Below are 9,888 nucleotides of genomic sequence, written 5' to 3' on the forward strand. Positions count from 1 at the left end.
ACTGAGTGGAGCTGAAGTGCAGAAACTCTGTTTGGTGGGCTACAAATGCATTGTAAAACTACTGGGCACACAAAGTCAGCGATCCCAGTGTTATACTGGTTGTCTGTCACTCGCTCTTAGCAGCTAGACTCGTCTTATGACCTGGTAAGTGCTGGAGAATGGTGGCGGGCTGCTGGCACCAGGCATGTCTGTCCTTAGTGCAGCTCAAATTTAGAGGCAGCGTGAAGATCATATGATAGAGAGATTTTCTCATGTTGCAAAATCCCCTCAGTTGAATTCGGGTGTGCCAGTGAAGCTGGGCTCTGAGCCTTTAGGACTGGGAAGAGAACATGCAGGGCATTAGAACAGAGCCTATAAAACCAGTGCCTGTGTGCAGCCTCTATTTGCTTCTTGCAAGTAGAAGGAACAAGACCGTTGAAGCTCTAGGAAGAGCGATGTCTGTAGAGATGAGTAGCTACATTACACCTACCACAAAAAGAGCTGACACCTCTTATTTTATATATGAAATTGGAAATTGTCCAATTATTACCAAAAGTCACATGAATATTAGCAATATTCTGAGGGTCCTTGGGACTCTGTTTGGTTTTTTGAGAAATTTCATTAAATTATACTAATGAAGTAGAAAGCAGAGCACTCAGTAAAAAACAAAAGGGAAAGATGACTTTGGATCTCTGACCTGTGCTTTCCCATTGTTCTTTCATCCCAATAAAGGGATAAGGAACTCTGTCCCTTCACGAGTACTAGGGAGCCCGGGCTAGTTGGTTTGCTAGGCTTTGCTAAAGTGAAGCAGCATGGTTTTAAACTATACTATTGGTATGGGAATTGGAACAGTATTGTTTAGGTAATATGATAATATGTAATGCAGCTTATTGCCTTTCATCAGGGAACTATATTTAAATGTTTTCTTAATTTACTCTGAGATAACATTTGTTAAATCAGTGTTTCAGGTATAGGTTCAGCTGAGGAAGTCTTAAAAACAGAAAGTAAGAATATGAATTTTATTTAAGGTTGAAACAGTTCTCTATTTCAAACAATTGTTAGCTTTAAAATTTTGAATGAAAGATATTAGATTCTAATCCCATAGAGGTAATGATATACTTTAATATTTGTGTGTTAAAAGGTCATCTTAAAATACTTGAGAGATTATGAAAGCATTAACATTTTCCTGTTTCAGTAGTATTATTAAGCTACAGTGTTTATGAGCTGTTTTAAAAGTAGCTCAAAATGTATGGCATGATAAGGGAAAACTTGACACCCCTTTTTTTTTAGGTTTTGTTTGAATCAATGTACTGGTCAAAATAAAATTTAAAAGGTTCAAATACACTTGCCTTAAAGATTGTGATTTTCTTTTTTTTTTTTTTACTTATTTTGAAGACTTCTTATATATCAGATGCTGTGAAATAGGTGTTCTGTACAAATAGGAAATGTGAAATTATTTCCTTTAATTATCTTTGGGTGATTTTTAAGCATTAGAAGTAGGATTCAGGTTTTAGGCAGGTTCCCAAGGGAAAGATGATTCCTTAGATCATGTTATGTGATCAGACTTGTTGCTGACAATTGTGTTTATGTCTGTAAGTCAACTTGTGCTGGGATAACTGTTATTCCAAAGCGTGAACATGTACTAGTGTCCTGTGTGGGTTTTTTTTAATCTGTTCTGTTTGGCCTTTTCTGTAAGTACATCTTGTGGTATTAGGTAATGTTAGAACAGCCGCTGCATGTGAATCTTCAATAATATTTTTGTTGTGTCATATGACCTGCCAGCTGCAGAAGGGATGGCTATAAACTTGGTAGAATTGAAGAAATCTGATTTTAATTTCAGCATCTCCTATAGACAGTCTTTTAATGACTTGAGAGAAATCAGTAAGTTTGGTATTTGTTGAATAGGGGTGATTTTACACCTGTTCAGCCTATGAAATCATTAGAACAGGAACGGCCTCTTCTGTTTTGGTAAATCTTTAGCACAGTGATCTTTGAGAACCCTTTGTGTGCTGTGGTAACACAAACAGCAAATTTTTGTGGATGTCACAATAAACTGCTTTGATCTTTACAGCTGGAACACCACAACAAGTTTTGCGTTGACTATCTTGATCTGGTACATTCAGTAATGCTAATGGAAGCTTCATCCTTAATGTGCTGGTTTATGGTCATTAATAACATTCTTCCTTTGGAGTATAGTTCTAAAAAGGGTAGGATAAGATTAAAATCTAATTTGGCTTGAAATTTCAACATGGACTTTTGCGCTGCTTTGCTGTCCCTCAAACATGCAGCGCCGTCTCCTTTTACATGCGGCCCACTTTTGTGATTTCCCTTTGGTATCGGCTCCTCTCCCATTCCTTCAACCTAAGCTTGCATTTCATCCTTCCTGTACCTTGGCTTCTGGACTTTGTTAGTATTGTCTCTTTCGCTTCCAGACCAGCCCATTTTATAATTTCAGAGTTTGAAATCGAGAAATTTGGTTTTGTGGAATTGTAAAAAGGCTAAAATCCAACCAAAGCAGTTATTGGTGACAAGTGATACAAGAATCTTAAATTCAGGGTTTTTTCAATTGAAATAAAACCTCAAATTGTGACAAAACCTGTTATAAAACATGAAGTCTGAGATGTGGTCATTTTGAGGTAATGCCTCTTGGATTACTTGGAAAGATCACCTTTGTGTCCAGATCTTGCCTTTGGAATTTAGTGTGATTGGTCCTGGGATTTAAAATTTACATTGCCAGTCTTGAGGTATAATACTTAGGTGTGTTTCCAAGGTTATCAAGGTATATATTCATGTTTTATATTAATTTTTAGTCAATATGAACTTTCATTAATCATTAAAAATTACAAAATGTATTACAGAAATTAAATGTGGCTGTTAATTTAGCAATGAATACTAGTATCTGGCGTTTTGATGCTGTATACTGATTCATTTAAATTTTAAACTTGCTAAAAATCTAAATGAATGTTTTACTGGAATGCAACAGTTGTATTGCTGATAATTTCTGCTAATTATATCAGGTTATAAAAATATTTTTTTTTAGTTTTACAGGTTTTCTTTATTCTTCTGCATAGGGTCAGCTTTACCTGCTGGTGACAGACCAGGGCTTTCTTACAGAAGAGAAAGTTGTCTGGGAAAGCTTACACAATGTGGATGGTGATGGAAACTTCTGTGATTCTGAATTCCACCTACGGCCTCCGTCAGACCCTGAAACTGTCTACAGAGGGCAGCAGGATCAAATAGATCAAGTACTGGATTTCTGCCTTTCTATTGTGTTTTTCTTATGACTTGTGTCACAAGTTTGCTTGTCACTATATATAAACAACTAGTACTTATTTTGAGTCACATGTGTATACTTACGCAGATGTGTATGCGTTCCTGCTCATTGCAGGGGAGTTGGACTAGACCTTTAAAGGTCCCTTCCAACCCAAACTATTCTATTAATTCTTTGTATATATAGGACTATAAAAAAAAAAAAAATGCTTTGGATACTTAACCCCAAAGTTAGGATTCTCAAAAGTGCCACTTTGAAGTATTAGCATGACTTCAAGGGAGGAAGAGTGAGACCAACCATGAATAGTTTGGAAGATGCAATTTTTATTTCTTAAAATCCACTTCTGCAAAGAACTTACTCAGGTGAAATGTCACATCTGTGTTGTCTATGGAAACAGAAACAGCACACTGAAACTTCTCCTGTAACAAATTCATTTCAGCTCATTGATATTGTTGTAACTGAACTTTGCCTTCTGATGCCCACTTTGCTGAACGAAGGACAAAAACCATTGTAGATTCTGTGTGATGGTGGTTATTTGTTATTCTTAACTATATGTAATAGTTTCCAGAAGGCATGTCTGAGACAGGACTTGTACCAGTTAATGCATAAGCATATAGCAAGACCAGGCTCCTTGGAAATCTGACATTCTGAACAAGAAAAATAAGTTTATAATAATCACCATTAATGCTTTTTAAATACTGGGGGGGGGGGGGATTTTTGAAAACTCGGGGGGGGGGGGGGAAGCACGTGCCTTTTCAGAAATTCAAGCACTGTATCTCTTGTAGAATAAACAATCTGGCAGAGATAATAACGGGGGTAGTAATATCTAGAGTTGCTGTCCGTTTGGATATATCCAAAACTACCTTTTGATTATTTTCTTGCATGTTTAGGAGTTAGTGTTCCTTACTGATGTACTCTTAACACTCTTCAGTAGAGTGGGGGCAGATACTGTATCAAGCAGAATCAGTGTGTTAATTACAAATAGCAAATTACAAAGAGACAGCTTCAAAATCTTTACTTCTACCTAGAACTGGTATGGGCTGACACTGTCTGTCTTTTGCTGCTGTCCAGGTAATGCAATTTAAATCTGAAAGCAATTTTTTTTTAACTAGCTTTTGTTTTGTATGCTGTGACTACGCGCTGTGATAGGAGAAATGTAAAGTAGCTGTTTTCAACCTTTCTGCAGTTCAGGTTATGAACAGGTTGTGAAACAAATTCCTGTTTTCCATGAGGCAAATATATTTGAAGCTGACGCTGGGAGAAAAGTGGCAGTACTGCGTAGCTGCACGTGCTGAAAAATTCACTTGATATGATTTGGCTCTCTTCTATGTGAAAGAGCATTAATAAATAAGTTTACTTTTAGGATTATCTGATGGCATTGTCTCTACAACAAGAGCAGCAAAATCAAGAGATTAACTGGGAACAGATTCCAGAAGGAATCAGTGATCTAGAGCTCGCGAAGAAGCTCCAGGAGGAGGAAGACAGAAGAGCTTCTCAGTACTATCAGGAACAAGAACAAGCAGCTGCTCAGGTCCAGGTAAGAAAGCATTATTACAGAATACTGTCATGAGTTTGAGAGAGGATTAACTTGAAAGTTACATAGACACAGCTACATTTGTAAATGTTTGACTGATAAGACTATTTACATTCTGTACAGCAAGTGATGAGATGAATATAGGAATCTGAAGAATACGCTGTAATTGTTGGAGTATGCCTGCAGATATGGCAGTTGCTGCCACTTAAATACTTTAAGGCAGGCCTAACCTTCTAAATTAGGGTTTCATTCATACTATTTCATACTATGTAAGCTTACAAAGATTGTATTAGCTAATATTTTACGTTCTTTGCAAAATAGCATTCAAATAAGAATTTTTTGATAGTAGTTGAAGTTTTGTCTTCATATTTTGTCTTGCAGAAGTTTGCTTTACATTTTTAGGTGTTTCAGTCTATGACATCATGTGAATCTATTCAGTCCTGTTTCAAACTAGGAAACTTATCAGTTTCTCCCAGTACACCTTTCTGTCCCACCCCCCTAAGCAGTTGCATTCAAAATGCTTGGAAAACGTGATTCATGCACATGTGTATACAAAATTGCCATAGAACTGAATCTTGTGTGCAAGAGGCAATATGTAAGTTAGTGTTCTGGATTCAGGGAGTTCTTAACTGCTGCAGACTTTTAAAACTGCTTTTATTTACAAATAGGTAAAAAATAATCTGTACGAAGGCTGAAATCTTTGATGGCCTGAAGCAGTTCAGAACCATTAACTGAAGTGCTTGTTAAACATAAAACCAGAATTTTGACAATTAAAAGTTGTGTTATTTCCACTGCCTATTGCTTTAATAGAATCGTCGGTAGCTACTTGTAAGACAAAGATTTACTACTGCTGGCTGCAAAAGGTAGAAAGATCTGAAGAACCTGCTTAACAGGACTTAACAGCATGCTCATTTGCAGCTATGAAGGGATAACAGCTGGAATACGTGATAAATTACCAAAGCTCATGTTGCCCTTGTACACCAGCCCCCTTGCCAAGTTCTTCACTAGTTTTTAGTCACAAAAAGCTGCTGCTTTGCTGTACCAAGTTGTCAAACCCAATGCTTTCACTCTGCAGCTTCTGAAATGTGGATTAAAAAAGGAACTACGAAAAAATTCCAGTATAGTAATTTAGAAGTGCCAGAAAATGCTTGAAGCCAAATTTTATTATTGAAACAACTGATTTGAATATGGGGACTCAATAGAAGGGACACACAGGACTTGACATATCTTTTTGGCTGACTTCATTTTTTAGAAATAAGTAGCTTTGTAGTGGTTCTGGAGTATTTATACAGAAAGACCCTACCTGAATTCTGCTGTTTGCAAACAAAAGTTTAACTATTATGCAAACTTGAACATAGAGTGATACTTCAGACAGCATCTACAATCATGTTTGTTTTATTCAAGATGTTGGTGTGGGTTTTTTTTTTTTACGTAGCAGGTGCAAGGTGCTGCTTCTCCAGCAAGTGGAAGACAATCTGGGAGTAATGAACGCAAACGTAAAGAGCCTCGAGAGAAAGAGAGAGAAAAAGAGAAGAATAGCTGTGTTCTCTTGTAATAGCAAATGGATTTAGTCTGGAGCCAAGTGCATGTCCTCAGAAGCAAAAACAAGGAATAAAAAGGAAGACAAACCCGTTACATGCCGCCTGTGCCTGATTACCCCATGGATTTTGTTCACGTTTCCAGAGAGGATGGATGACTTTGTTACAATCATACAGACTTTCTTCAAAGTCATAGTGCGTGCTGCTCAAGATGGAATTCCAAATCACAGTTGGATGTGGCTGTGCTTTGAGTTAGTCATAAGAAATACTGCACCTTGTAGCTGAACACACAAATCATGGCAAGTTTTGTGTCATAGTGACATCCATTACTCATTACATCAGTTAGTAAGCTATTTTATCTTCTACTCTAAACAAAGGAGGTTATTTGTTTTATGTTAAGACTTTTTCCTGAAGTCTGTACACTAGCACAACAGAATTCTGTGTTACTTACATGGTATGAAACTATATCTTAGGCTGGGTATAGTCTTCATGACACGAGCCCAAATAACAGCTGGGTACTGCCTCCTCAATGTGTCCAGATTTCTTTGCTTCTGGATCTGGTATGTTCGGTTTTTTGAACCCAGATTTATACTGTTACTGCTAGCATTGCACCTCCTGGCCAAGCTTTCTTGCCCCAAGAATATGTGACTTGATAGGCATCGTACAAAAAATTGTCATAGAGAATGGGGCATTTATTAATAAGCAAGATGAATATTGTTTGCTTTTCTTGCAATTACAAACTGGGTATGGCAACTCAGATGTTATCAGGGTTAAACAAGTAATTTTATAGGTAACTCCTTTTTCTTTTAGTATTTTTTTCTTGCAGGTAAACTGGACCAGATAAGTTCTTATTTATTGACCTCTCCATATGATAGGTGAATGATGAGAGGAAACTAAGGTCTATAATAATGATTATTCTATGTAAGAATGCAGAGTTAAAATAACTGTCTGCCTTTTTTTCCAGAAGTACCTTGAACTTTCACATGACGTTAACGTGTCCACTTGTATATTTAAGCAGGTGTACTGTAGTTAAGAACACACTTTTTCTTTTGTTTGTTTTATAAATGATGTATCTTTAAAAAGCACACTTCTGAAGGGTGGGAGAGAAGCTCAGCTGCTCTCTGAGATTGTTTGGAAAGGTGGCCAGGTGTAATATTTTGTTTTTTAAATCACTAATTTAGAATTTTTGGAAACCAGATTTTTCTAATTTATGGGAACCAAATAAACATGTTGCGTCTTGTAGTATTTATAGAATACAGAAAAAGAATACTTGCTGAATTTTGAGGGAACCACAAATCTTCCTCCACTTCCATTAAGTCAATAACAATTACCTTCTTGCTGAACCTTTTTGATAAAAATTTCTATTTAGCAATTTGTAGATACTTTTGAAAAAGGCTGCTTCTCCTGGAAAAGTTATGTATTCATGCTCTAAGCCTGGGTAAGTGCATTAGTATAGAATAATCTGGGAAAGCGAAGGCAGCCAGGTGGAATGTGACATTCCTGGTTTCAGGTGTTTGGAGAATGTCTGTAAAAGAGACATTCTGTAAGAGACGTGTCTAAACACGAAGTCACTGGTAAAAAGCTGCTTTAAAATTATTTCAAGCAGACTTGCTGCAGTGCTGGGAAGCAGTCATCGCATAAATTTGTTAAGAACCTAGAATGAAAATTGGATGGATACAGGAAGAATGTCTTATTAACTAAAGGGCCAGTTTGTATCACTTTTTTCTTCCATGCCTTTTTCTCGTTTGCTTTTTCCACTTTTGTTACAATTTCCCTTTTATAATAATGAAGTAACAAACAGTAGGAGGTCTCTTAATACGCAAACTGTAAATTTACAAATTTCTCTATCTCTGGAAGAGTCATGCCCAGAAAAGTAATTTTAATATTTAATGTATGCAGTTCAGATAATTTTTCTATGTCAAAGCAAAGGTTGACATCTTTTTTCCTTTGCAGCAGCCTAACTTCTTCAAACAAATTAATGTGATGGAGGATCACCAACATGACTTACCTACTTTAAGCAGATCAGAAAATATTCCAGTAGTGTCAATAACAAAGACTTTAAGCCAGAATGTTGTTTAAAAACATTCTGTTACTAAGATTTTTCCAAATTTGTGTATTTACATTTATTTATTGACCTTGAAAAATAAATATGTCGAGCTAAGTGTTTGTTATCTTCTTATTTTCAGTGACAGTATTGCCACCTTAAATTTCTTCTTGAACAAATTTAGCTGGAACAGACGTTGTGGCTATTGAGTATATCTTTTTGCCTAAGATACTTGCTTGTGTTAGAAGAATTCGTGTAACATTTCCAGTTCCAGACAGATGTGCCTGGAACCTAATATACTGTAGTTACGGTAATATTGTCATTTGGTCCCAAAGGAAGAAGAGTTAAGTGTCAACGCTCGTCATGAAGTCTGAACTCCCAGATAATTTAGTTTCCCTTTCAATAAAGGAGTGAAGGGTTTTGGGTTATTTGAGATGGCAGGCACGGTATGCAAACAGTTTTCTGTTAATATCCTTTTTTCTTTACAGGTCTTGAAGCTTTGGAAAAAAGGTAAAGAATTCACGAAACTTAGGGCATTGTTCTGCCTGAGTTGAGCTTGTTAGTGGCAAAAGTTACAAGCAGATGAGCTTGTTAATATTAATATACATCTGGAAGCTTAATTTATACCCTACTGTGACTAACTATTCCAAAAGCAACTGTCACAGTTGGTATCTATGACAGTATCTGATACCAAAAAAGCCTGAACAGAACTGCTTTTGTCTGTAATAGTGAGCTTGGAAAACAATATTCCAAAATATTCATGGAGCACCAGAAAGACCATGTCTACTTCTGACTATTCATATGCCTCTTTTTTTGAAGCTCATGTTCTGGCAAAAGGCTACAGATGTAAACGCTGCTTTACATCTGTTTATACAACTTAGCATGCACATGCTTCAAATACCTACATAATATATATGAAAGTGTCCAGAAAAGTAGAGTAGAACTTGTTTTCCACTAGATAAAAGCTAGCACAGAAAACAGAAGCATAGATTATTTTTTTGTTATTGCATTGTAGTTGTGAAATAAAAAAAGTTAAATACAAATATTCTTAAAATTAGCAAAAAATTGAGCACTGCCATAGTGAGAAATGTTTTTCTAAAACGCACTTTGTAAATGCTCAAATATACCACTTTTCTTGTGACACTCATATGGAATCTGCGACCCAACAAAGCAGATTCAAAGGAGATTCTAACACCAGAGGATGAAATTAGCATTCCTGAAAATTCACTTAAACACAATGCAAAAAAAAGATATTTTGTAGCTAGCCATCTAGTTGATCTAATAAAGTATGTGTTCAGATTGTCTTCACAGAGCTGCTCTTGTGGGTCACAGGCACACAAGCTAAAAGTGAAGCGTATGCTCTCCTGTGTACACTTGCCTTGGATTGCCAGTCAGTCTCTACATTCCTTCGGTATTTCACGTTATTGTCAAATGTTTCTTCCAACTTGTATACGCAAGTTCTTGAAAAAATTTTCCAGTATGTAATAAAAGGCAATTTGAGTTCTTGAAATGGAATCTTTTT

At 36.3% G+C, this 9,888-nt stretch overlaps 1 protein-coding gene across 1 annotated transcript in view; it reads left to right on the forward strand.

Annotated features, from left to right (window-relative positions):
- The window catches only part of FAM63B (family with sequence similarity 63, member B), a 25,178-nt gene extending 17,426 nt beyond the window's left edge, over nt 1-7,752 (forward strand). Inside the window, exons 7-9 of the mRNA XM_009885777.1 lie at nt 3,051-3,224; nt 4,614-4,787; nt 6,220-7,752. Of these exons, the coding sequence (XP_009884079.1) occupies nt 3,051-3,224; nt 4,614-4,787; nt 6,220-6,339 (468 nt within the window). The 3' untranslated portion in view covers nt 6,340-7,752. The remainder of the gene's footprint in view (nt 1-3,050; nt 3,225-4,613; nt 4,788-6,219) is intronic.
- The last annotated feature ends 2,136 nt before the right edge of the window (nt 7,753-9,888 follow it).

The sequence above is a fragment of the Charadrius vociferus genome, unplaced genomic scaffold (assembly GCF_000708025.1).
Source record: "Charadrius vociferus isolate BGI_N301 unplaced genomic scaffold, ASM70802v2 scaffold325, whole genome shotgun sequence".
Taxonomy (NCBI): Eukaryota; Metazoa; Chordata; class Aves; order Charadriiformes; family Charadriidae; genus Charadrius; species Charadrius vociferus.